Raw genomic sequence first — 25,484 nt, 5'->3', positions numbered from 1 at the left:
ACTGGTCTTCCAATCCTCTCATTTTGCAGATGAGGAAACCTCAGCCCAGATGGGACAAGATTTGCTCAAAGTCTCACAGATAGGTAGCAGAGCCAAAATCTGTACCTAGGGCCTTTGCCTCCAGAATCAGTGCTCTGTCCCCTGTATAAGTGGCCTTTCTAATCTCTGCCATCCTATGGCTTTTCTACTTTATTGATTTAATTTATTGAGCATTTGTTACACACTTGCCAATATGTGCCAGGTATCGTACTTGAGAATCATAAGCTCTCACATTTAGAGATAGAAGTTACGTTAGAGGCCATCTAGTCCAACTCCCTCCCTTTCTAGATGAGAAGACTGAGGCCCAAAGATCACATAGGTAGTAAGTCACAGAGTTGCGATTTGAACTCAGATCATGTGCTTTCTGGTTCACCCCCCCCCACTTTCTGCATGGTCCACTGCTATTTGCAGAGCATCACCAATTAGTCCCTGTCCTCTATAAACTTACATTCTATTGGGGAAGTAAGAGCTGATATTTACCTGGGGCTTTACAGAAGCAGTAAGGGCAACTCTGAGCATGCTCTGTTGGAGGGGGGAGGCATGAGAGACACCCCTCCTACACAAATAGTATCATGAGCCTCACAGTAATCCCATGAGCTAGGTGCTATTATTATCCTCATTTTATGAGGCTAAGAGGTAGCCTGGGGTCACAAGCTTTAGGTGTCTGAGGGGGGAAGTTTCCAGGTATTCCAGAATTCCCATATTTAACCTATTCCCTTAGATTCATCCCATCAGCTTTCTGAGGAACAGCAGATATCTGGGATCATCATGGGCTTATTTTAGACATACTCAGGACTCAATGGCCAGAATCAAGTGAGATCTGCCTTTGTCTATATAGATGAAATCTAATTGTTTTTGCTGTTGTCCAAAATCCCACTGTCCTGTTCCTTTTGTGTGTCATGTTGTTGAATTCTCCCCTGAAAGTGGGTTAAAAAACTCACCTTTGCAGTAACTGGCTGGTTGGCTGGGTCACCTTGAGATTCTTTGTGGGTCACTTAGGTCTTTTTTTTGGAGGGGAGAAGGCAGGGTAATTGGGGTTAAGGGGTCACTTAACAGGACCAGTGCCTTGGCTTGGAAAACATTCATTTTCCATTGGCATGTAATTGAATAAAATGCTCGATTTATTCTAGTTGAGGGGAGTCTATCGGTCTGTTAACATCGGTACTCTAGTTGAAATTCAGGCCTCATCTGTTTCTTGGAAAATGTAGGTTAATCAAGAGAGGTGCTGTGACTTAGAGATCCAGGCAACTGACAAAGATCTCAAGTCTTCTCCAGCCAAAGTTTGTTTTGGATTTGGCATATGACCTTGAACAAGAGCCTTGACCTTTCAACGACTCATGTTCCTACCTATAAAAATGGGTTAACAATAGTGACTCGGAGGGGTGAGGGGCACTCAATGAAGAGAGAAAGGGTGTTTGCAAAGTTCCTGGCAAAAAGAAACTGAGATGTTTCTGTTATATTGCTATATTGTCCATGGAAAGAAATTGCAAATTAATTGAAGCATATAGACTCTGTAAGAGCTATACCCACATTTGCTTTTCCCCTCTCTCCTTTCTGCTGGTCAGAGAATCTCAGAACTAGAAGGATTCTCAGAGTCAAACCTATATATGAGTCAGAATTACAGAATTTCAGTTAGGTGGGCGCATCGCCATCTATCTAGACTAATTCACACCTGAGAAGGAGCTCCTGATACAGTGTACCTGACAAATGGTCAGCCTAGCTGCATGACCATGGACAAGTCACCTAGTTTCTGTTTGCCTCAGTTTCTTCAATAGTAAAATGGGAATAATCATAGCACCTGCCTCCCAGGGTGGTTTTGAGGATGGAATGAGATATTTGTAAAGCACTTAGCTCACCACCCATTGTAGGTGCTATATAAATGCCAGCTATTATTATTGTTATATCGTTATATATTACTGTTATTATTGTATATTGTATGGTATTGTTATTATTGCTTCCTGTGGCAGCCCATCCCACTCTGGAATAGATTGAAGTGTTTGACTTTGGTGCCACAGAGCAGATTAGCTGCCCAGCACCTCTTCAAGGAAAGCATTCCTCTTAGCCAGATAATCTGTCAAGTGACTGCCTTCTCAGGGGCAGGATCCCTCCTGAAGTAATTCCAGACTGTCTGATGTCTCCCCGGCTGCTGTGGCCCCAAATCCTCCACTTTCTTCCCTGCTGCTGCTGTTGGAAGGCAAAATGAGATAGCTGGAAAAGTGCTCAATTTCTGTGTTCCAATCATGACTCCTTTGTGACCAAGGGCAAATCACTTAATCTCTCTGGGTTGGAAGTGATGACCTGGAAGGGTCCTTCCAGTTTTACGTCAGTAATCTTATGCTCCTCTGATCTTTGAGGTCTCTTCTTTTTTTTTGATGGCCCTAATTTTTTCTTTTGGAGAGGGGGAGGGCAATTGACTTGCCCAAGGTCACACAGCTAGTAAGTGTCAATCGTCTGAGGCCGGATTTGAACTCAGGTCTTCCTGACTCCAGGGCCGGTGCTCTATTCACTGCACCACCTAGCTGCCCCTGAGGTTTCTTCTAATGCAAACATTAGAGATGTTTGTGGAATCAGAGGATTTGGGTTCAAATCTTGGTTCTGTCCCCGTACTAGCTGTACAGTTTTGTACAATGTATAAGTCACTTGACCTCCTAAGGATCTTAGTTTCCTCATCTGTAAAATGAGTTGGACTAGGCAGAGCTTCTTAAACTTTTTCCACTCTGGACCCCTTTTTGCCTGAGAAAATTTTATGCCAACCTAGGTATATAGGTATGTAAAATAGATATACAAATTAATCATTTGCTGATAATAAATCATAAAGAAATTTGTTTTGAAACAATTCATTGGTATACATATAATTTTACCATTTATTAAATATGAAAGAAAATTTGCATACTAAGATGGACATGCTTTTTATTTTTACATAAAAATTAAATCTTGGAATATTTGATACTGTAGGACATTTTTAATATTTTTTTCAGAGTTGATTGATATCTTGATTTTATAATCATCAATGCTGAGAATGCCACTTCACATAAATATGTAGTACAAAATGGCAGAAGTATGTTTAGGGCCTTTTCAGAAATTGTTGGAAATTCTGTCCTAATCCCAAGCCAAAATTCATTTAGCGATTTTATATATACAGTAAAAAACACTGCAGTTTATAACATACAATGGTTTTGAATCTGAGCCGAGGTGTTTCTAGCAGCGTTTGTTGGCGTTGCATGGAGTGAACGGCATGCACAATCCAAAGTCCACATGTTGTATTTCAGAACCAAGGCTTTTAGTGAAGTTGTATGATGCAACACAAGCAAGCACTGCCAGAAGCAACTTGGATTCATTATGTGTTTGATTTTAATTAACTTTTGGTCGTTTTACATTCAGAAACCTTTTACTGTTGCCAAATTTTCCACAACCCCCACATTCAGTTACAGGACTCCATATGGGGTTGAGACCCACAGTTTAAGAAGTACTGGACTAGATAACCTCTGCAGTGCTTTCCAGCTCTCAGTCCTGTTGGGGGACAGAGGTTGTTGATCAGGATCAATTGACTCAGATTCTTTCATGTCTCAGTTCAAATGTCATTTTCTTCAAGAGGACTTTCCTAGTTGTTGAGGATGGTGGTGTCCTCAACAGTAATAGGTAAGTTTGGGAAAGGGGTTGTTTTGGGAGGAAAGATAGATTCTGTTTTAGACATTGATTTCAAGATGTCTGTGTTGTTGTCCTTCGTACGTGAAGAGGACCAAGATGACATCACTATGTTGGGGCTAACGTATAAGTGTGTCCAACTGTGACTGATTAGACCAATAGGAGCTCAGAAGGCTCTTCTGCAGGTGGGGCACAAATAATCCATATGAATGTTTTGGAAAGAGATGTCTTGAAATGTGCACGTCTCACATTTCTTTTGAGTTATTGAAATTTTGCTTTGATCACAGAGCACAGAACCTTCTTTAATGTGGGCATGCCAAGCTGGGTGGTCTTGTGCCAGTGTCTTTCATGTCTTTCATGATATCAAAGTTCTTCAGGCCTTGAGAGTGCCCTTGTATTGCTTCTCCTGACCTCCACGTGAAAGCTTGCCTTATGTGAGTTCTCTGTAAATTAGTCGTCTAGGCAAGCATAAGTTTGGCATTGAACCACGTGGCCAGCCGGTTGGAGTTGTGCTCTCTGCAGTAGAGTTTGAATACTTGGCAGTTCAGCTCAAGAAAGGACCTCAATGTCTGGTATATTATTTTGCCAGGTAATCTTCAGTATCTTCCTAAGACAATTCAAATGGAAGTGATTCAGTTTCTTGGCGTGGCCCTGGTATACTGTCCAGGTTTCACAGACAGACAACAATGAGGTCAGCACAACAACTCTCTAGACCTTCAGTTTGGCAGGCAACCTAATACCTCTTCTCTCCCACATGAAAGTCACTCTCCCAGTCTCACAAATACTGAGCTAGCTCTGGCAATGTGTGCATCGTACTTCCCTGGAAAGTATACTACTAAAGTAAGTGAATTTATCCATAGCATTCAATATTTCTCCATTTTCTGTAACCACTGGTTCTGTGAATGGATGGTGTGGTGCTGACTGGTGGAGAATCTCTGTGTTTTTGGTGTTAATTGGCAGGCTAAAATTAGCACAAGTGGTAGAGAATTTATCCATACTTTGTTGCATCTCAGACTCAGAGGCTACATTGAATGCTATATCATTAAGGCAGAATTCATAATTTCAAAGAGAATCATGAATGGGCCTGAATGGTCCAGAATTGCAGGATATAAGGAATTCTCTAAGTAGAAGGCAGAGGAGTTAAAGCATTTATTCAAACTCCAAAATAGCAGACTCATGGACCAGTGTCCCTAATCCAATAGCCTGGCAAGAACCTTCCAAAACCAATATGCCCATCTCACAATAGTGACCAGGAGGTTACAGAAAAATATTATGGCAGCAAGCCAAGCCATACTGGTGCTTCCCCCCAATGCTAGGGTCCTCCAGTAAGAAGATTACCCACTGGCCTCAAGCCCTTGCTCAGCACTCTCCGGTCTGCATGAGGGTCAGTCCTGTTTCAGTAGCACATGCTGCTGCTGCCGCCACCACTTCTGCTGCTGCCTCCACCACCACTTCTCCTTCTCTTGCCTCCACTACATCTCAGTCTCCAAGCTGTGTTCTCTCCTTTTTATATAGTTGCCAGACATCACCCCGTCGACTAGAACATCACCTGAGTGACCAGAACTCAGGCATCTACCATTGGCTCTGATCTCAGCCACTCCCCCTAGGACCCTGAGAGCCCCCGCTGAAGCCTATTCAAATGGGCAGGAAAGATCTGCTCATTTACTGATTGCCTTTACAAATGCATAATCATTTGTGGGGAAAAAAAAAGTCGCACACCAGCTCTCCTTCCACTTTAGTCTTGGCTTATAGCCTTTTTAAGTTAGGTAATTTACTATTAGTATGGTAGCTGACCTTGATGCCATTTTCATCCTTGCTGAAGGTGTAGGACAACATTGCTGGAAACATCAGCTAAAAAACATGGAAGCAAGCACACTTGATTGGTGACTGGGAAAGCTTGAGAGCATTTTCCATCATCCAGACCCATGTAAGCATGCTGTCATGGAAGTGGTGTACAATACTGATGAGCTGGGCAACCAGATTTTGCCATGATCTTCCACAAGCCCTCATGACTGACAGTTATCAAAGGCCTTAGTCAGATTAATGAACATTGTGTACAGACTTTTGTTCTGCTCTGGGCATTTCTCCTGGAGTTGTTGGGCAGCAAGTACTATGTTGACTATTCCTCAGATCTTTCTGGAACCACACTGGCTCTCAGGTAGATGACCATCTTCCAGGTGAAGGATCAACTGATTAAGGAGAACTCTGGTAAAAATCTTTCCAGCAATAACTAAGAGAGAGTGCCCCCTGTGGTTGACACACAACAACTTATTTCTTTTCTTTTATACAGATGGACTATGGAGGCATCCTTTATCTCCTGGGAGATAACTTCTTGCATATAACCCAGAAGATTTCAGCCACTTTTATATGAACAGTGGACTCCATGCCTTGTAGATCTCTGCTGGAATGGAATCAGCCCCAAGTGCTTTGCTACACGAGAGGAGCCTAATGGCATTCAAAGCCTCTTCTTCAGTTGGAAGTTTGGTTAGAGAGGGATTGACTTCCATCTGAGGCTTTAGTATTGATTGATGATAGTCTGTTGAGAACACTGTGGAAGTGTTCAACCCACCTCTCCAGCATCATGTCCTTATCACTGATCAGTGTGGCTCCATTAAAACTGAATAGCTGAGATGCACCAAAGGTTTTTGACCCATAAATAGCCCTTACAACATTGTAGAAGCACTTTGTATTGTTATTATGAGCATATAAATGAATCTCACCTATCTTCTTACTGAGCCAAGAATCCTACATCTCCCTAAGCTTTGCTTGCACTTTACTTTTGATAGAATCAAATTCTCCCTTATCAGAGATGGATGAACTATTCTGCTGGCAAATCCTGTGGAGTTCTTGTTTTTCATTTAGTGGCTTCTAAATTTCCCTATCACTTTCATCAAACCAATCCTGATGTTTGCAAGTGTTCTGGCCCAGATGAGTAAATATAGTGCTATATACCAAATCTCTGAAAGCTGTCCATTCCTTTTCTGCTCCACTGTTGCCAATTGTGTGTTGGTTCAGTTTCCTTCTGAGTCAGCAACAAATTGTTCACTCAAGGAGAAATGCTCTAATCTGTTGATATTGAGTCTTCTGATGATTGCCTTGCCTTGTGTCTGCCACTTTTGTTGAATTCAAATGTTTGTCTTGGAGAAGATAAGTCTATAATCAGTCCAGCACTCTATGCCACATGTTGCCTAGGTCACTCTCACATCCTGCCTGTCTCTTCTCCTAACAATGACATAGTCTATTAAATGCCAGTGTTTGCCATGAGAGTGCATCCATGGAGTTTTATTGCATTCAGGTAAATGGATAACGGTGTTGGTGATGAGAAAGTCTTTAGTAGTAAATGACTATTGCTGTTGCTGTTTCCAACTCCATTTCTCCCAAGGACTCCTGCCATGTCTGGTAGTCTTTTTCCACTCTGGTGTAAAAGTCATTCAGAATTACAAACTTGTCCTCTTTGGCACATTGACGATAAAGGTCTCCAGGCCTTCATAAAATTTTTCTTTGACCTCATCAGGGTTCATTATGGTGGGAGCATATTCACTGATGATGGTGGCATGTAATTTTCCTGCAAGTGACAATCACATTGTCATGAGTCTGTCATTCATACCTTTTGGGAGGCATACAAGCTTGTTGACTAGATTAGATTTGATTGCAAAACCTATAGCTTCAGAGTGCTCCTCATCCTAGAGGCCACTCTAGAAGAACGTATATCCAGCTCTGACTTCAGTAAGCTGACCTTCATTTGCCAGCCTTGTTTCACCCAGGTCTGTTGTTTGGATTCAATAACTACTGAGTTCTCTCACAAAGCTGTTTGTCTTTCAGGTCTACTGGATTTCCTATTGTCCGCAAGCATGTGCATATTCCAATGGTGAGTGGAATCATCTTCACAAAAGTTTTTGTACATTTGTTGTATGTTTTGACTACAGGGTGGAATCCTTCCCTGCCATGCTAAGCAGGCCAGGATTAGGTGAAGCAGACAATTTTTAGCACACCTTTTTTGATCCCTTCCTCATGCCAAGAGGTGAGTAGTATGGTCCTTCAAAAAAGCTGCTCAGGGAGAGGATTCTGGGAAGATGGCAGAGTAGATCAGAAAATTCCAAGCTCTCAAGATTTTCCCCCACAAAAGAGTTAAAATAGCACCTTAGAGTGGACGAAGTGTGGGTGGAGACAAAGAAGAACAGGGGTACAACCAGGATCATCCTGGGACAGTTTCAGAAGATCTGAAGAAAAATCCCAGTACCAGGTTTGGTTCCTGCAAGGAGTAAACAGGCTTGGTTCCGTTTTAACAACAAGCGGCAAGCTGCTTAAACAACTAGTGGCAAGGCCTGGGGTTAGTTGGTCTGAGAGGCCTCAGCCCCAGCCCCTGGAACTTTTCACCCCAGGATAGTGAGGGGAGTCATGCGTTTGAGCCCAGGAAGATTGAGGGAACCTCTGCTGATGAGGAATGCCAGACCCAGCTGTGCTTCGAAGAGCAATGGGAGCAAGAAGGAACCAGCACATGCCAGTGAGTGCAGAAGCAGTGGGGCAGAAAGCCCCTGGCTGTGGGCACTTACCAGAGGTTGGAGGTTTGGCTTTGGTTCCAGGCTAGAGAGGAGAATTGAAGATCTGGGGCAAGAGGCACCATTTCCTATACCCCAGGGCTAGAGGTGATTACAAAAATCAAGTTATTCCCACAAAAAAAATATGCACAGGCAAAGGAGAAAGAGTCCAACCACAGAAACCTATTACGGAAATAGAGATGACCGGGGTTCATCTTCAGAGGAGGATATTGAAGTAAAGAAACCCCCAAAGAGCAATGTCAAATGGTCACTTGCCCAAAAGTAATTTATAGAAGATCTTAAAAAAGACTTTAAAAATCAAATGACAGAGATGGAGGAAAAACTAAAAAAAAAATCCAAGAAAAACAAAAAAGGTTATGAAAGGAAAATTGACCAATTAGAAAAGGAGATCCAGAATCTCAAGGAGGAAAATGACACCTTGAAAATTAGAATTGGGCAAAGTGAGGCAAGTGAAATTATAAGAGATCAAGAAATAATTAAACAAAACATGAATAAGGAAAAAATAGAAGAGAAAGTGAAACATCTTATAAAAAAACAACAGATTTGGAGAATAGATCAAGAGGAGAAAATATAAAAATAATCAAAGTAACTGAAAGTTATGATCAAAAAAAGAATCTTGACACAATAATAAAAGAAATAATTAAAGAAAATTGTCCTGAAGCATTAGACCAAGGCAGGGAAGTAGAAATAGAGAAAATCCATCGAACACCACTTCAAAGAGATCCTATGAGGAAAACTCATAGGAATATCATAGTCAAATTCTGAAACCCCCAGCTCAAGGATAAAATATTAAAAGCATCAAGATTAAAACAATTTAAATATGATGGTGCCACAATTAGAATTACACAAGACCTAGTAGCGGAGACATTAAAGGATCACAGGTCTTAGAACACAATTTATTGAAGAGCAAAAGACCTGGGGCTTTGGCCAAAAATATACCCTTCAAATTTCAGTGTTATCTTGAATGAAAAAAAATGGACATTTGACAAACCCTCAGACTTTCAAGACTTTGTTAAAAAATCCTCTACTTGATAGAAGATTTGACATACAAGAACCAAGAGAAACATAAGGTACATACCAAAGACTGACTATAAGGGATTCATAAGGATTAACTTTTACATAACATAAAATGTAAAATGTATGTCTAAGATTCTTATTAATAATTGTTGAGCTCATAAGAAAGAGGGGGATAAACCTGACTATGATACGAATTTAAAAAGTAAAACCATTTAGAAATAGCTAAAAAAGAGTAACCATTTTATACAAAAGAGGTGCAAGAGGAAGAAAGGATACAGAGGATTTAGATGGGGGAGGAGACTGGTAGTTCTGGTAACCTACTCTCATCAGGAATGGGTTTAAGAGGGAGCAATACATATATATTTAGAAGAGTATAAAAGTCTTCTAAATTTAGAAGAAATAAATTGGCAGGGGTATAGTCAGGGGGGAGAGGAGAAGGGAAGGATTAGGATAAGGGAAAGATTTTTAGAGGGGAGAATGAGAGAATAAGTAAACGGTGTTTAAATTAATGGGAATGGGAGGATATGGGAGGGATCCTTAGAGGGGGGAAGGCAAGTAATAGGAGGGCAGGGGTGGTTAGTGGAGGAGAGGGGTAGGCAAGTAATAGGAGGGTGATGTAGCAGGTAAGTAAAGTAGAGGAGGCAGGAGGGATAGGAAACAAAAGATATGTACAAACATAAAAACAAGGATCAGGAGTGGAGTATGTTTGGGAAAGTATATGTCTATAGATGCATGTATATATGTATAAGTATGTATATGTATGTGTATGTATATATTGTGAAACATATCTAAATTATATTGTAGCCTTCTAGGGGGTGGGGGAGGGGAAAAAAGAGCAAAGTTAAAAAGTGCACAGCAGAGAACAAAAGAAAACACAAGGAAGCAAAGAAAAGATGGACAATTCTCAACACAAGGTGTATTATTTATCATACAGGCTTTCTTGAGATGAAAATGTATCATTACATATTTTGAATCCTCTCCTATGTTCTGCTATGCACATAACATGCTTTTTGCTTTCTTACTTTATATTTAAGTTTCAATATTCAAGTTTATTATATGTTTTTGTTTCTTTTCTCTATTTTGTATTTGTGTTCTGGTAAAATAAAATAAAAACACCTGTTAAAAAAGCTGCTCAGATACCCAGGGGCTGCTGAATCCCACTGCTGCTTCAGTTCAGTGAGAAGATGACCCTGTGGCCTGGGTCACCTGTTTCGAGGGTGTAACTACAGCTCCTGGTGTATCCATACCTGCTGCTTTGTCACTTGCCCTTGCCACAGGATTTCAATGTTTAAATGCCTATGGTCTATCCAAGTAAAATATCCAAAAGGCAGTTGGTGATATGGGACTGGAGGATAAGAGAGGGATTAAGGTCCAAGATATAGATCTGGAAAATGATCAGCATCAGAGTGAACCCATGGTATCTAACTAGATAGCCAAGTGAGAGTATAGAGAGAAAAGAGATGAGGATGCAGTAAAGAACCTTGGGAGGAGGACACCTATGTTTAGTAGGTATGACCTACATCCAGATCCAGAAAAGGAGACTGTAGGGTGATGTGAGAGGCAGAAGGGTGGCTAAGAGACTGGAGAGTCATGAAAACCCAGAGAGGAGAGACTGTGCAGGAGGGTTAACAGTGTCCAGTGATGCAGACACATCAAGGAGGATGAAGACTGAAAAGCTAGACATTTGGCATTTTGAGACCCCTGCTAACTTTGGAGAGAGCAGTTCAGTTGAATGGTGGGGTGCTTTCTTTATCATCCCCGCTTTCTTGTTAACCTTGAAACTCTCCTTGTCTACTAGTTTTTTCCTTTTTGTCTATACACATGTGCTTGAGTGTATTCTGCCATCCTAAAATAAAAAAAATAAGTAGATTCTAGATCTGTCTTTCCCTTCTTAGCTAAATTATGAAAGGACCTTGGTGCCTCCACTTCTTTTCCTCTCAGGGGCCATCTCCAGTCGTCCTGATATATGTCTGGCCAGTGGGCCTAGATGGCTCTCGAGAAGAGAGTGAGGCTGGTGATTTTGCACAGCCCTCCCTCACTCACTTGTAAGACATGGCATCACCTTCCTGATGTCAAAGTCCTCTTCGAGAACGAAGTACAAACAACAGTCTTTTCCTCTCATTCTCTCTGAAACCTGCAATGTGGCTCCTCCCTCCCTTCTTATCTGACTCCAGAGCGCCACCTAGAGGCATTTTATAATATGAGCTCTTTGAGGGAAGGGATTATCTCAATTTTGTCTTTGTATCTTCAGCACTTGGTACAGCACCTAGCACTGAGTGCTTAATAAATGCCTACCAATTTATTAATTCATCAATTAATTTATCAATCAATAAATTCCTCATATTTTCTCTAAAATACAAGGCTGTTCCAAGGAATTTATGTGCTCAGGCCAAATATCACAAATTCTGCTTAGGGCCAGCATCATGAAATGCATCCTCAGTTAAGTAGTAGTGGAGGTGTGTATGTGTAGGGAGTGGGGGTGAGGGTGGCACCCTTCACACAAAGGCAAGATAAAGATCCTGGGTCATTGACGCAAGGCTATTGAACATGAGTTGATAAACAGGTTTGGAAGGTACTCATCTTAGCCTACCATCTAGTAGCTTCCTAATTTAAGTAATTATTCATGCCAGCTAAGTGGTAAGCTTTGTTGTTTTTATGCTGCTGAAAAACAAGTGTTATCATTGTGCCCTGGGAAAAAGATCTAGTCACCACACCCTAGTTACACCTGTGTCAGAATGTTAGGTTTATGCCTTTTATGGCTTTTAGTGCTATAGTTCCACGTTTGTTTCCACAGTTGAGCTAAATCAAAATAAAACAAATCAGAAAGGAAAATCTCCAAGTAACCTTGAATTCCTGCTATGTTCTCAGCTTAGGGGTGCTAGGATAGCTAAAGCAGGAGGGCTCTGTGTATCCCACCAAGTCTTTGCTAGGGTTCCTTTGCAGTATTTTGAGACTTAGCCTCTGCAGCTGGAACAACAGGGACAAGCCTTGGGCATGAATTAACATAAGCCCCAAACCCCTTTTTGCAATTGACATTTTAATAACTCATTAGGAACATTTTCTGCCTTCTAGGCCAAAAAATAGATATTGTGGAATAATGGACTCTTCTTTTTAAAAAAAAATGAATTTTTAGTTTTCAGCATTTGCTTTTATAAGATTTTGAGTTCTAAACTTCTTTACCCCCTCCACTCCCCCCTCCCCAAGATGGCATGCAGTCTGACACATGTCCAATTATATTAAATATATTTCCATATCAGTCATATTATGAAAGAAGAATTAGATCAAAAGGGAAAACCATGAGAAAGAAAAAACAAAAAAAATAACAAAGAAAGAGAAAATAATCTGCTTTGCTGTGCACTCAGACTCCATTGTTCTTTCTCTGGATGTGGATGGTATTTTCTATCATGAGTCTTTTGGATAAATTCACTAATGATTCAGCATCAGAAATGAGGTGTGTGAAAGGGGTGCTGATTGGGGATCAGAAGGCCTGTATTCTTCTGGGACTCCACTTCCATCATTTCTCTTGTTGCGTCAACACTCTGGGAATCCTCAGTCCTGGGCCTTTCTCCTTTCATGAATGAATTCCCTCCCTGGAACCTTAGGAAGGGCCCCAGACATGTTTCACCTTACTCTTATCTGGTCTGTTTCTGGATTCCAACTCCCTCTCCCCTCTGTACTGCCTCTATTTTTCTGATGCCCCATAAGAATGTAAGTTCTGGTGGGGCGGAGCCAAGATGGCACAGTGAAAAGAAGGAACTACTGGAGCTCTCTCACAAATTCTGTCAGATACATCTAAAAAAGTGAATCTGAGCAAATTTGAGAGAGTTAGAAGCTACTAGTAGACTGAGAAGGGCAGGAGCGCAGGGCACACACAAGGCACCAGACCAAACCTACTGGGAACAGCAGAGGAATCCAGCCAATGCGCTGGTCTGGGAGAGTGCTGGGAGAGCAAAACACTGGAGCAGGAACAGGCCCAGAGTGGAAGTACTGGCTACAGCCATGATCAAGCTCCAGGCCTCTCAGCCCAGGATGGGAGTCTGTTGGAGCTATGGGAGACACCAACACAGAGCCTGTGGGAGCAGCTAGCCTGGAGGCCTCCAACCCACAGTCTAAGGGTTTGAAACTTGCCTTCTTGAACTTCCAGGAGCTACGATGGCCATGTAAAACGGCTCTCATCCCTCCCTTGAATAAACCCAGAGAATACTACCTCAGGAAGAACAGAGGAGCCAGAAGGGGGCTACAGTAGTGACAGAAGTTCTTGTGGTGGCAGAAGGAGACTAGTGCAGGAAGAGAGGTGTCCCAGCAGCCCTCATCTCAGCAGAGCAATGAAAGTAACTGAGCCCCGGGGGGTGGAGCTAATAAACATCAATGTCAGGACCTCAGATGTGGCTTTGCACAGTGAGGGGAAGTGGCAGCAGACAACAGCTGAGAGCACTCATGCTGTAGAGCAGTCCTGGGGAAGAGGAGATTCCCAGCAGCCAGACCACCCTTCCCCCACACCTCACAAAGCCAGAGGTCATAGCACATAAAGCTAGATCCCAACACAAGAAACTTGGGACAGAGCCCCCTGGACCCCAGAAGCAGAGATCCACTTTAGAAACCAGGAGAAAAAAAACACCATGAAAAAGAACACTAAGAAGCTTTCAAAGACCATCAATTCGTATTATGGAGACAGGGAAGATCAAAATACCAATTCAGAAGAGGACAGCATGGACACTACACCCACATCTGAAACCTCAAAAGGGAAAGTGAACTGGTCTCCAGACCAAAAAGCATTTCTGGAAGAACTCAAGGAGGACTTTAAAAACCAAATTATGGAGGTAAAAGAAAAAATAGAAAAAATGGAAAAAAATTCACTGGTGAAAAAAAATTTATAAAAAGCAAAATCATTGAAATGGTTAAGGAGAATCAGAATATAAATGGAGAAAATGTCTCATTGAAAAGTAAAATCAACCAAATGGAAAATGAGATAGAGAAGCTAAAGGAAGAAAGCATTACATTAAAAATTAGAATTGGGCAAGTAGAAGCGAATGACTCTATGAGACATCAAGAATCAGTCAAACAAAATCTAAAGAATGAAAAAATAGAAGAAAACGTGAAATATCTGATTGGAAAAACAACTGACCTGGAAAACAGATCCAGGAGAGACAATCTAAGAATTATTGGTCTACCTGAAAGCCATGATAGAAAAAAGAGTCTGGGCAGTATCTTCCAAGAAATCCTTAAGGAAAACTGCCCCAAGGTTCTAGAACCAGAGGGTAAAATCATCATTGAAAAAATCCACCCATCACACCCTGAAAGAGATCCCAAATTGAAAACTCCAAGAAATATTACAGCCAAATTCCAGAACTACCAGATCAAAGAGAAAATACTGCAAGCAACTAGAAAGAAAACTCAAATATCGTGGAACTGCAGCCAGGATCACACAGGATCTTTCAGCTTCTATATTAAATGACAGGAGAAAATGGAATATGACATTCTGAAAGGCAAAGGAGCTTGAACTACAACCAAGGATCAACTACCCAGCAAAACTGAGCATAATTTGCCAGGCAAGGAGATGGACATTCAATGAAATAAAGGAATTCCAGACGTTCCTGATGAAAAGGCCAGAGCTCAATGGAAAATTTGATCTTCAAATACAAAACTCAAGAGAGACATAAAAAGGTAAACGGGGGGGGGAACCCCTAGTTAATCAATAAGGCAAATTAATTACATCCCTATATAGGATTATTTTGTTTTATATATGTTTTATACCTATGTCAATCTTGAGAATAGTACAGTTATTATGACAGTTGAAAGGGATATACATAGACTGTGGGTGTCAGTATAAAATAACTGATACAATGATAAAAAATATAATTAAGAGATATAAAGGGATGGTTCTAGGAAAAGAGGCAAGGAGGTAGTAGAAAATGGTAAATTATATCACATGAAGAGGCACAAAAACATTATAGTAGAGGGAAAGAAGGGAGGGAGAAGAACAGTATTTGAGCTTTACTCTCATTGGATTTGGTTCAAGAAGGGAATAACATACCCTGATAAGTATAGAAATCAAACTTGTCCTACAGTCAGTAGGAGGGGAAAGGGGAAAGAAAAGGGAGGGGGGTGGTCAGAAGGGAGGGAAGAAGTAGCAAGGGGAAAAAGGTAAGATAAGGGAGGGGAATCAATCAACAGAGGAAGGTGGCGGTCAAAAGCAAAACTCTGTTGAGGAGTGGAAGGGAGAAGGGAGAAATAAAAGCATAAACAAGGGTGAAATAGGATGGAGAAAAAGACACAGATACTAATCATAACTGAATGTGAATGGGATAAACTCTCCCATAAAACGGAAGCGGATAACAGAATGGATTAAAAACCATAGTCCTACAATATGCTGTTTACAAGAACCACATTTGAAACAGGGGGATACACACAAGGTAAAGGTAAAAGGCTGGAGTAAAATATGTTGCACTACAGCTAAAGTAAAAAAAGCAGGAGTAGCAATCCTAATCTCAGACAAAGCAAAAGCAAAGATAGATCAAATTAAAAGAGATAAGGAAGGACACTACATCCTGCTAAAAGGCACCATAAACAATGAAGCAATATCATTATTTAACATATATGCACCAAGTGGTATAACACACAACTTCTTAGAGGAGAAGTTAAGGGAGTAACAAGAAGAAATAGACAGCAAAATTATAATAGAGGGAGACCTCAACCTCCCCCTCTCTGAACTTGATAAATCTAACCTCAAAATAAATAAAAAAGAAGTTAAGGAGGTGAGTAGAATTTTAGAAAAGGCAGATATAATAGACCTCTGGAGAAAAATGAATGGGGATAAAAAGGAATATACTTTTGTTCTCAGCGGTACATGGCACATACTCAAAAACTGACCATATACCAGGGCATAAGAACCTCACAATCCAGTGCAGAAGTAGTCAAAGCATCCTTTTCAGATCATGATGCAATAAAAATTATTTGTAATAAAGAACAATGGAAAAACAAACTAAAAATTACTTGGAAACTAAATCTAATTCTAAAGAATGAGTGGGCCAAAGAACAAATCATAGAAACAATTAATAACTTCATTCAAGAGAATGACAATAATGAGACAACATACCAATACTTTTGGGATGCAGCAAAAGCAGTTCTTAGGGGAAGTTTTATATCACTAAATGCTGACATGAATAAAATAGAGAAAAAGGAGATCAATGAATTGGGCATGCAACTGAAAAAAACTAGAAAAAGAACAAATTGAAAGTCCCCAATTAAATACCAAATTAGAAATACTGAAAATCAAAGGAGAGATTAATAAAATTGAAATCAAGAAAACTGTTAAATTAATAAATAAAACCAAGAGCTGGTTTTATGAAAAAAACAATAAAATTGATAAACCTTTGGTCAATTTGATTAAAAAAAGAAGAAAACCAAATTACCAGTATCAAAAATGAAAAGGGTGAATTCACCTCCAGTGAAGAGGAAATTAAAACAATAATTAGGAATTATTTTGCCCAATTGTATGCCCATAAATTTGACAACCTTAGAGAAATGGATGAATATTTACAAAAATATAAATTGCCCAGGTTAACAGAAGAGGAAGTAAAATTCCTAAATAAGCTCATCTCAGAAAAAGAAATTGAGCAAGCCATCAATGAACTCCCTAGGAAAAAATCTCCAGGGCCAGATGGTTTTACATGTGAATTCTATCAAACATTTAAAGAACAATTAATTCCTATACTTTACAGACTATTCGGGAAAATAGGTGAAGAAGGAGTCCTACCAAATTCTTTTTATGACACAAATATGGTACTAATACCTAAACCAGAAAGAGTCAAAACAGAGAAAGAAAATTATAGACCAATTTCCCTAATGAATATTGATACAAAAATTTTAAATAAAACATTAGCAAAAAGATTGCAGCAAATTATCAGGAGAATAATACGGTATGACCAGGTAGGATTTATTCCAGGAATGCAAGGCTGGTTCAATATTAGGAAAACTATCAGCATAATTGATCATATCAACCACAAAACTAGCAGAAACCATATGATCATCTCAATAGATGCAGAAAAAGCCTTTGACAAAATACAACACCCATTCCTATTAAAAACACTAGAAAGCATAGGAGTAAGTGGAGCCCTCATTTAAATTATAAATAGCATCTACCTAAAACCATCAACAAGCATTATTGGTAATGAGGATAAGCCAGATGCATTCCCAATAAGATCAGGGGTGAAACAAGGATGTCCATTATCACCCCTGTTAGTCAATTTGGTACTAGAAATGTTAGCTGTAGCAATAAGAGAAGAAAAAGTAGGAATTAGAATAGGCATAGATGAAACTAAATTATCACTTTTTGCAGATGATATGATGATTTACTTAGAGAATCTTAGAGAATCAAGTAAAAAACTACTTGAAATAATAAACAACTTTAGCAAAGCTGCAGGATATAAAATAAACTCACATAAATCCTCGGCATTCCTATACATTACTAACAAAGCCCAACAGCAAGAGATAGAAAGAGAAATTCCATTTAAAGTTACTGTAGACACTATAAAATATTTGGGAGTCTGCTTGCCAAGACAAGCCCAGGGCCTATATGAACATAATTACGAAACACTTTTTGCACAAATAAAGTCAGATCTAAATAAATGGAAAAACATCAGTTGCTCATGATTAGGCTGAGTTAATATAATAAAAATGACAATTTTACCTAAATTAATTTACTTATTCAGCGCCATACCAATCAAACTACCAAAAATTATTTTACAGAGTTGGATAAAATGATAACAAAATTCATCTGGAAGAACAAGAGGTCCAGAATATCTAGGGAATTAATGAAAAGAAATGCTAGGGAAGGTGGCCTAGCCATACCAGATATTAAACTGTACTATAAAGCAGCAGTCATCAAAACTACTTGGTACTGGCTAAGAAACAGAGTGGTGGATCAGTGGAATAGGTTAGGTACACAAGACGCAGTAGTCAACAACTATAGCAATCTACTCTTTGATAAACCCAAAGAATCCAGCTTCTGGGCTAAGAATTCACTATTTCACAAAAATTGCTGGGAAAATTGGAAAATGGTAGGGCAGAAACTGGGCATAGTCCAATATCTTACACTGTATACCAAAATAAAGTCAAAATGGGTTCATGATTTAGGAATAAAGGCTGATACTATAAGCAGTTTAGGAGAGCAAGGAATAGTTTACCTATCAGAATTATGGGAAAGGAAAGAATTTATGACACAACAAGAGATAGAGAGCATTACAAAATACAAAATGGATAATTTTGATTATGTTAAATTGAAAAGTTTTTGTATAAACAAAGCCAATGCAACAAAGATTAGAAGGGAAGCAGAAAGTTGGGAGAAAATCTTTACAACTAGTTTCTCTGATAAAGGCTTCATTTCTAAAATATACAGGGAACTGAGTCAAATTTATAGGAATACAAGTCATTCAATTGAGAAATGGTCAAAGAATATGAACAGGCAGTTTTCAGAGGAAGAAATTAAAGATATCTATAGGCATATGAATAAATGCTCTAAATCACTACTGACGGGAGAAATGCAAATCAAAACAACTCTTAGGTACCACATCTCTCCTGTCAGATTGGCTAACATGACGAAACAGGAAAATGATAAATGCTGGAGAGGATGTGGGAAAATTGGAACACTGTTACATTGCTTGTAGAGTTGTGAACTGATCCCATCTGGAGAGCAATTTGGGACTATACCCAAAGGGCTATAAAAATGTGCATACCCTTTGACCCAGCAATACCACTTCTAGGGCTGTATCCCAAAGAAATCACACAAATGGGAAAGGGACCCATATGTACAAAAACATTTATAGCGGCTCTTTTTGTGGTAGCGAAGAATTGGAAATCAAAGGAATGCCCATCAATTGGGGAATGACTGAACGAGTTGTGGTATATGAATGTAATGGAATACTATTGTGCTATAAGAAATGGGGAAGATACGGAATTCATAATAACCTGGAAAAATCTACATGATATAATGCTGAGTGAGTGGAGCAGAACCAGGAGAACATTATACACAACCACAGATACATTGATTCTGTGATGACTAACTTTGATATATTTGGCTGTCCTCAGCAATACAAGGTTTAAAGACAACTCCAAAGGACTCATGATGGAGAGAGCTATCTACATGCAGAGAATGAACTATGGAGTCTGAATGCAGATTGAGGCAAACTATTTGCTCTCCTTTTTTTTTTCTTTTGTCTTATTTTCTCTTTTGTTTTTGTTTCTTCTTTCTCATGATTCATTCCATTGGTCGTAATTCTTCTTTACAACTTGACTATTGTGTAAATAAGTTTAATGTGAAGTTATATATAGAAGACATATTGGTTTCCATGCCATCTTGGGGAGGGAAGAGAAGGGGAAGAAAATCTGGACCTCAAAATCATGTAGGGAACTGAGTGTTGTAAACTAAAAATAAAAAAATCTTAATTAAAAAAAGAATATAAGTTCTTTGATGTATGTAAGTACTTTGTATGTAAGTACTTTTTAAGGTACTATCTTACTTGCTTATATTTTCATCTGTACTACTTATCCCAGTGCCTGGTTATTAAGTGCTTAAAAAAGTCTTTGTTGCATTCTTTCTCTACATGTCCTTGTGTCTCTGTCTCTCTATCTAGCTGTATGACCTTGGGTGAGTGGTTTAATCTTTCTTGGTGACTGGTTATTCATGAAGAGTGCTGGACTAGATGGCAGCTGAGGTCCCCAGCTCTAGATCTGGAATCCCTTCATCTTCTGATCTCTCCTTGCCTATAGGATCTCCAAGGTCAGCAGCATGTCTGCAAGCCTGTTAGAAGGCCCCCCTCACCCCAGGAAGCTTCTCTTCATCTTGTATTAGCTTTCTTCTAAAGAGCCTTCTTGAGATAAAGGAATGAGATCCACAAAAGTCAGTGTATAGGGAGGGCTCTGAACTGGTGACAAACAGTGGTTTTAAAGAAGGGAAGCTCAGGTATGTGAGAGGACCATTGTCCTCAAGCCTTGGAATTCTTCTTTTTGCCAGTTATCCCTGGTCCCACGAGCTTTGTTCTACTTCCAGAAGGGAAGAGAATAAGTATTTGTTAAGTGCTCTGTACTAAGAAGCACTTTATAAACATCATGTCATTTTCTTCACAGCAGCCCTGGGAGGTACTTATTATTATGATTCCTATTTTAGAGTTGGGAAAACTGAGGCAGACAGAGGTTAGATAGCTTGCCCAGGGTCACACAGCTAGTAAGTGTCTGAAGCTAGACTTCAGCACAGGTCTTCCTGACTCCAGGCCCCAAGCTTTATCCACTCATCCTTCGGCTGAGAAGAATACTTCCATCAGAATAGATTTCTGGTTTTCAGCAGTGTAACCAACTCTTCTTGTCCAGAAAGTCAGGCTTCCATGAGAAAGAGCTCAGACAAGCCTGACCAGCGGAGGCATATGGTAGGATTCACGGAGGCTGAAATCAGGCTGTTTGTCGGCTGCCGGCTGCTACAGCCGGCCAGGAACAGAGTGCTGACTTTCCAGTTCTGGCCCATTGAATTGAAGCCTTTGAGGCTGGAGGGCCCTTCAGTGCACCTGCTAGATTTATTTTCAATCTTGTAGATGCAGCTACAAATGGGGCCTGTGTTGCTAAGGAAATTTTCTTGGTTTAAAATAACCATTGGCCTGCTGGCACCACAGCTGCTAGGAAGTGCCTTTTTGACAGATCATAACATAGTAGACTTACAACAGGATTGGAAATCCACACAAATGCCATCTTTTCCACCTTCCTCATTCTACAGATGAGGAAACTGAGGCCCACAGAATTTAAGCATCTTGTCCAAGATTACAATCTTGTTACAATCCTGTAATCTTGCTAGTGTCAGAGGCAAGATTTGAACCTAGGTCCTCTCAATCTAGAAGCAGTGCTTGTTCCACTGTAACAGGGTAGACATTGTGCTCTCAGGATACACCAGGAGTTCTGGGATCACAATCTTTCACAATAGATTTAGAGCTTTAAGAGACCTTAAAGGTCGTTGAATCCAACTTCTTCATTTTAAGGATGAGAGAACTGAGGCCCACATATGTGAGTGACTCACTCAGGGTCATAGGATTGTAGATCTAAAACAAGAAAGGACTTCGGAGATCATTGAGTCCACCCCTTCCCCTCATTTTACAGAGGACTTAAGTGACCTGCCCTTGGTCACAGGCTGGTCTGAGGCAGATGATGGTGGGATGTATGATTGGGAGGGGATGGTCTGTTCTAAGTTCTTCTTGGGTCTCTAATTCAGTGGCATGAGGTCTTGTTCCAGTGGAAGGCCAGTACAGAACACTAAAGGTATAAGGCTATAGCCTTAGTGTCCATATTTTTGATTTCTTGACATTAGGAATTGATACAGTTCTTTTCATGACCCCAAGGTTCTCTCTGAAACACTCATTTTTTTCATCCCTGTATTTTTCTGATGATGTGGTATAGTTCTGAGTCATGGAACACTACTCTCTCCAATGCCATGAAACAGAGGGTTGGCCAAAGGGCAGCACAGATGGGCATGGTGGGTGTAAGTAGGTGGCAAACATTACAAACAAGGAATTGGAGAAGGCAATCAGTGTAAGTAAACGATGTCATCAGAAAAATGCCTGGACCTCCCCCGCCAAAAGATGGACAGACCTGGGGTGAGGGCAAGAGACAAATAACAGATAGTATGCATGCTATTCAGAGATATAAAGAAAGCCCCCAGGGTATTGGCTGGACCCTTGATAGGAGATTTACAGGAAGATATAGACAAGAGCTGTAGAACATGGACTGCTATGAGTACTGTTGGAGGGAGTACTTCCATCAATGACATCACAAATCCATTAAGGTATGAAAGTGTTGCCTTTTCACACTCCCCCTGAAGAGCACAGCTGCATCTCCCCCCTCAGAGTTCTAGGGGTACCTCTAAGGGGGTTGGGCATGATTATCTAAAGCTGTCATATCAAGCCCCCATTTCAGTATGTTTCCCCCAGCATCAATTATCAGTGATATTATTGCCCTTAAATCATCAAAACCCTCCAGTTATTAGCATCATTTAGCCAATTAATATCAATTAGCTTGTACAATATGAGATTTACTGAGAAAATATGGTGAGTACAAAAGTACAAACAGTACGCTCCCCTGTACCACCTCAGCCAATAGGGAGGATGGTCTCAAACTTAAGACAGTTTATACAGAACATTTGTCTGATGAAGTTCACTTCCGAATGCAGCACAGCTACTGGATGTTTCTCTGTTTCAGCTCCCAGTGGGTAGAAGAAAGTTGAGAAAGGTCACTTTTCAGGGCCTCTGCTACTTCCCTACCTGTGCTAAGCCTCTGGCAAATTTTGGCAAGACTCCAGCTACCAGATTTCCGGCATTTGCTCTTCCTGGCCTCTCCAAGCTCACCAAGGTTGTAGTAGTCACCCCCAATCTCCTTCACCTAGAAGCAAAAGAATTGACACAGTAGAGAGAGAAGTAACAGCAAGACTGAACACTTGTGGGCCATGTGGTAGTAAGCCACTCTCTCCACTGAAAGGCTTACTCTTTGCTGGAACATTCCAGGCAGCTAGGAAAGAGAAAACATCATGGCTTGTGAGAGCCTTTTGGGTGAACCACCAATTCAAAGACTGCTCTCCTTCATGTGGCAAGGAGACTGGACACAATCAGGATCCTTGTACACACTCCAAATATGGGAGAAGAACCTTTTGTGGCAGGTTAAAGATGAAATGACTGAGGAAACAAAGGTTCGATCTTCTGAACCTATCAGTTTATTAAGCAATGGATGCCAATTGCCTAACATATTGGGACTAGGTCCCTTCCTCAGCTTCGAGCTAGACCCTGAATACAGAAGGAGATAGACTTTGTACATTAAAAAACAATCAATTAAATAAGGCCAATTAATCAAAGGGAAACAGTGCAACATTAGTTCATCAGATTTCTAATTGGAGGAAAGATTAGGGACTTTCCAAGTTGTTGTTGTCTGTCCTTCATTCTCGAAGAAGACCACAAAACGAGAGAGGTGGTGCCATGGCTTGCAAGTGAATTGGATTTAAGTGAGGCAGGGCTGTGCAAGGTCACCAGCCTCACTTTCTCCTCTGGAGCCATCTGGGTCCAGTGGCCAGATATAGATGAGGATGATTGGAGATGGTTCCCTCCAAGTTGGGAGGGGGAGAGCAAACAGGTGCAGTTCCCTGAATTCAGAAAAAGAAGTGTCCCATTACCCTTCCCCCAGTGTCTGTAAACAATCAAAGGAACATGGAGGGGGTGGAGCCAAGATGGCGGCTGGAAAGCAGGGACCAGCGTGAACTCCCTGCCGAGTCCCTCCAAAAACCTATAAAAAATGGCTCTGAACCAATTCTAGAACTGCAGAACCCACAAAACAGCAGAGGGAAGCAGGGCTCTAGCCCAGGACAGCCTGGATGGTCTCTGGGTGAGGTCTATCCCACATGGAGCTGGGAGCTGGGAGCGGAGCGGAGCAGAGCCCAGTGTGAGCAGCGCAGACCAACCAGACCAGGAGCGGGGCGGAATATGCCCTACCACCCTGAATGAGTGAGCTGCGGTAGTTACCAGACTTCTCAACCCACAAGCACCAAAGACAGCGGAGAAGGTTAGTGGGAAAAGCTGCGGGAATGGAAGGAGTTCGAGGTTCGGTTACCAGCCCCCGGGGGTAGCGGAGGTGGGGCAGCTACAGCTGTTGTTGCTTCCTGCCCCAGGCCCACCTGGTGGGAGGAATTAAATGGTGGATCAGAGTAGGAGTACACAGCCTGCTGAAGATCTAAGCCCAGTCCGGGTTGGGGGTTCTTGGGGAAGGAGCAGTGCTGGTGTGGCAGAGCTGGCACATCCCCCCCAAACGTGGAACATAGAACCCTTTAGTCTACAAGCAGTCATACCCCACTGAAAAACTCAAGGGTCAAGTTAGTTGGTTGGGAATATGGCCAGGCAGCGAAAATGCACCCAGATTCAGTCTCAGACTTTGCATTCTTTCTTTGGTGACAAAGAAGAACAAAACATACAGACAGAAGAAGTTAACAAAGTCAAAGAGTCTACAACAGAAACCTCCAAGAAAAACATGAACTGGTCCCAGGCCATGGAAGAGCTCGAAAAGCATTTGGAAAAGCAAGTTAGAGAAGTAGAGGAAAAATTGGGAAGAGAAATGAGAAGGATGTGAGAAAACCATGAAAAACAAGTCAATGACTTGCTAAAGGAGAGCCAAAAAAATACTGAAAAATACACTGAAGAAAACAACACCTTAAAAAAATAGACTAACTCAAATGGCAAAAGAGCTCCAAAAAGCCAATGAGGAGAAGAATGCCTTGAAAGGCAGTATTAGCCAAATGGAAAAGGAGGTCCAAAAGACCACTGAAGAAAATGCTACTTTAAAAATTAGATTGGAGCAAGTGGAAGCTAGTGACTTTATGAGAAATCAAGATATTATAAAACAGAACCAAAAGAATGAAAAAATGGAAGACAATGTGAAATATTTCATTGGAAAAACCACTGACCTGGAAAATAGATCCAGGAGAGATAATTTAAAAATTACTGGACTACCTGAAAGCCATGATCAAAAAAAGAGCCTAGATATCATCTTTCAAGAAATTATCAAGGAGAACTGCCCTGATATTCTAGAGCCACAGGGCAAAATAGAAATTGAAAGAATCCATCGATCGCCTCCTCAAATAGATCCCAAAAAGAAATCTCCTAGGAATATTGTCGCCAAATTCCAGAGCTCCTAGATCAAGGAGAAAATACTGCAAGCAGCCAGAAAGAAACAATTTGAGTATTGTGGAAACCCAATCAGAATAACCCAAAATCTGGCAGCTTCTACATTAAGAGATCGAAGGGCTTGGAATACGATATTCTGGAGGTCAATGGAGCTAGGATTAAAACCTAGAATCACCTACCCAGCAAAACTGAGTATCATGCTCCAAGGCAAAATATGGATTTTCAATAAAATAGAGGACTTTTAAGCTTTCTCAGTGAAAAGACCAGAACTGAATAGAAAATTTGACTTTCAAACACAAGAATCAAGAGAAGCATGAAAAGGTAATTAAAAAACCAGAAATTGCAACTAAAGTTGAACTGTTTTGTTTACATTCCTACATGGAAAGATGACATGTATGATTCATGAGACCTCAGTATTAGGGTAGCTGAAGGGATTATGCATATATATATGTTTATGTATATATATATATAAGTGAATGTGTATGTATGTATATATCTATGTGTATATATATGTGTGTGTATATATATA

At 40.6% G+C, this 25,484-nt stretch overlaps 1 protein-coding gene across 1 annotated transcript in view; it reads left to right on the top strand.

The window, feature by feature from the left end:
- Positions 1 to 25,484, top strand: part of KCNMB3 (potassium calcium-activated channel subfamily M regulatory beta subunit 3) — an 86,131-nt gene that overhangs the window by 22,285 nt on the left and 38,362 nt on the right. Inside the window, exon 2 of the mRNA XM_036753800.1 lies at positions 7,507 to 7,552. Coding sequence (XP_036609695.1) covers positions 7,507 to 7,552 — 46 coding nt within the window. The remainder of the gene's footprint in view (positions 1 to 7,506; positions 7,553 to 25,484) is intronic.

The sequence above is a fragment of the Trichosurus vulpecula genome, chromosome 4, assembly GCF_011100635.1.
Source record: "Trichosurus vulpecula isolate mTriVul1 chromosome 4, mTriVul1.pri, whole genome shotgun sequence".
Taxonomy (NCBI): domain Eukaryota; kingdom Metazoa; phylum Chordata; class Mammalia; order Diprotodontia; family Phalangeridae; genus Trichosurus; species Trichosurus vulpecula.
The sequence above is the reverse complement of the archived record's forward strand: the minus strand, read 5'-3'. Positions and strand labels throughout refer to the sequence as shown.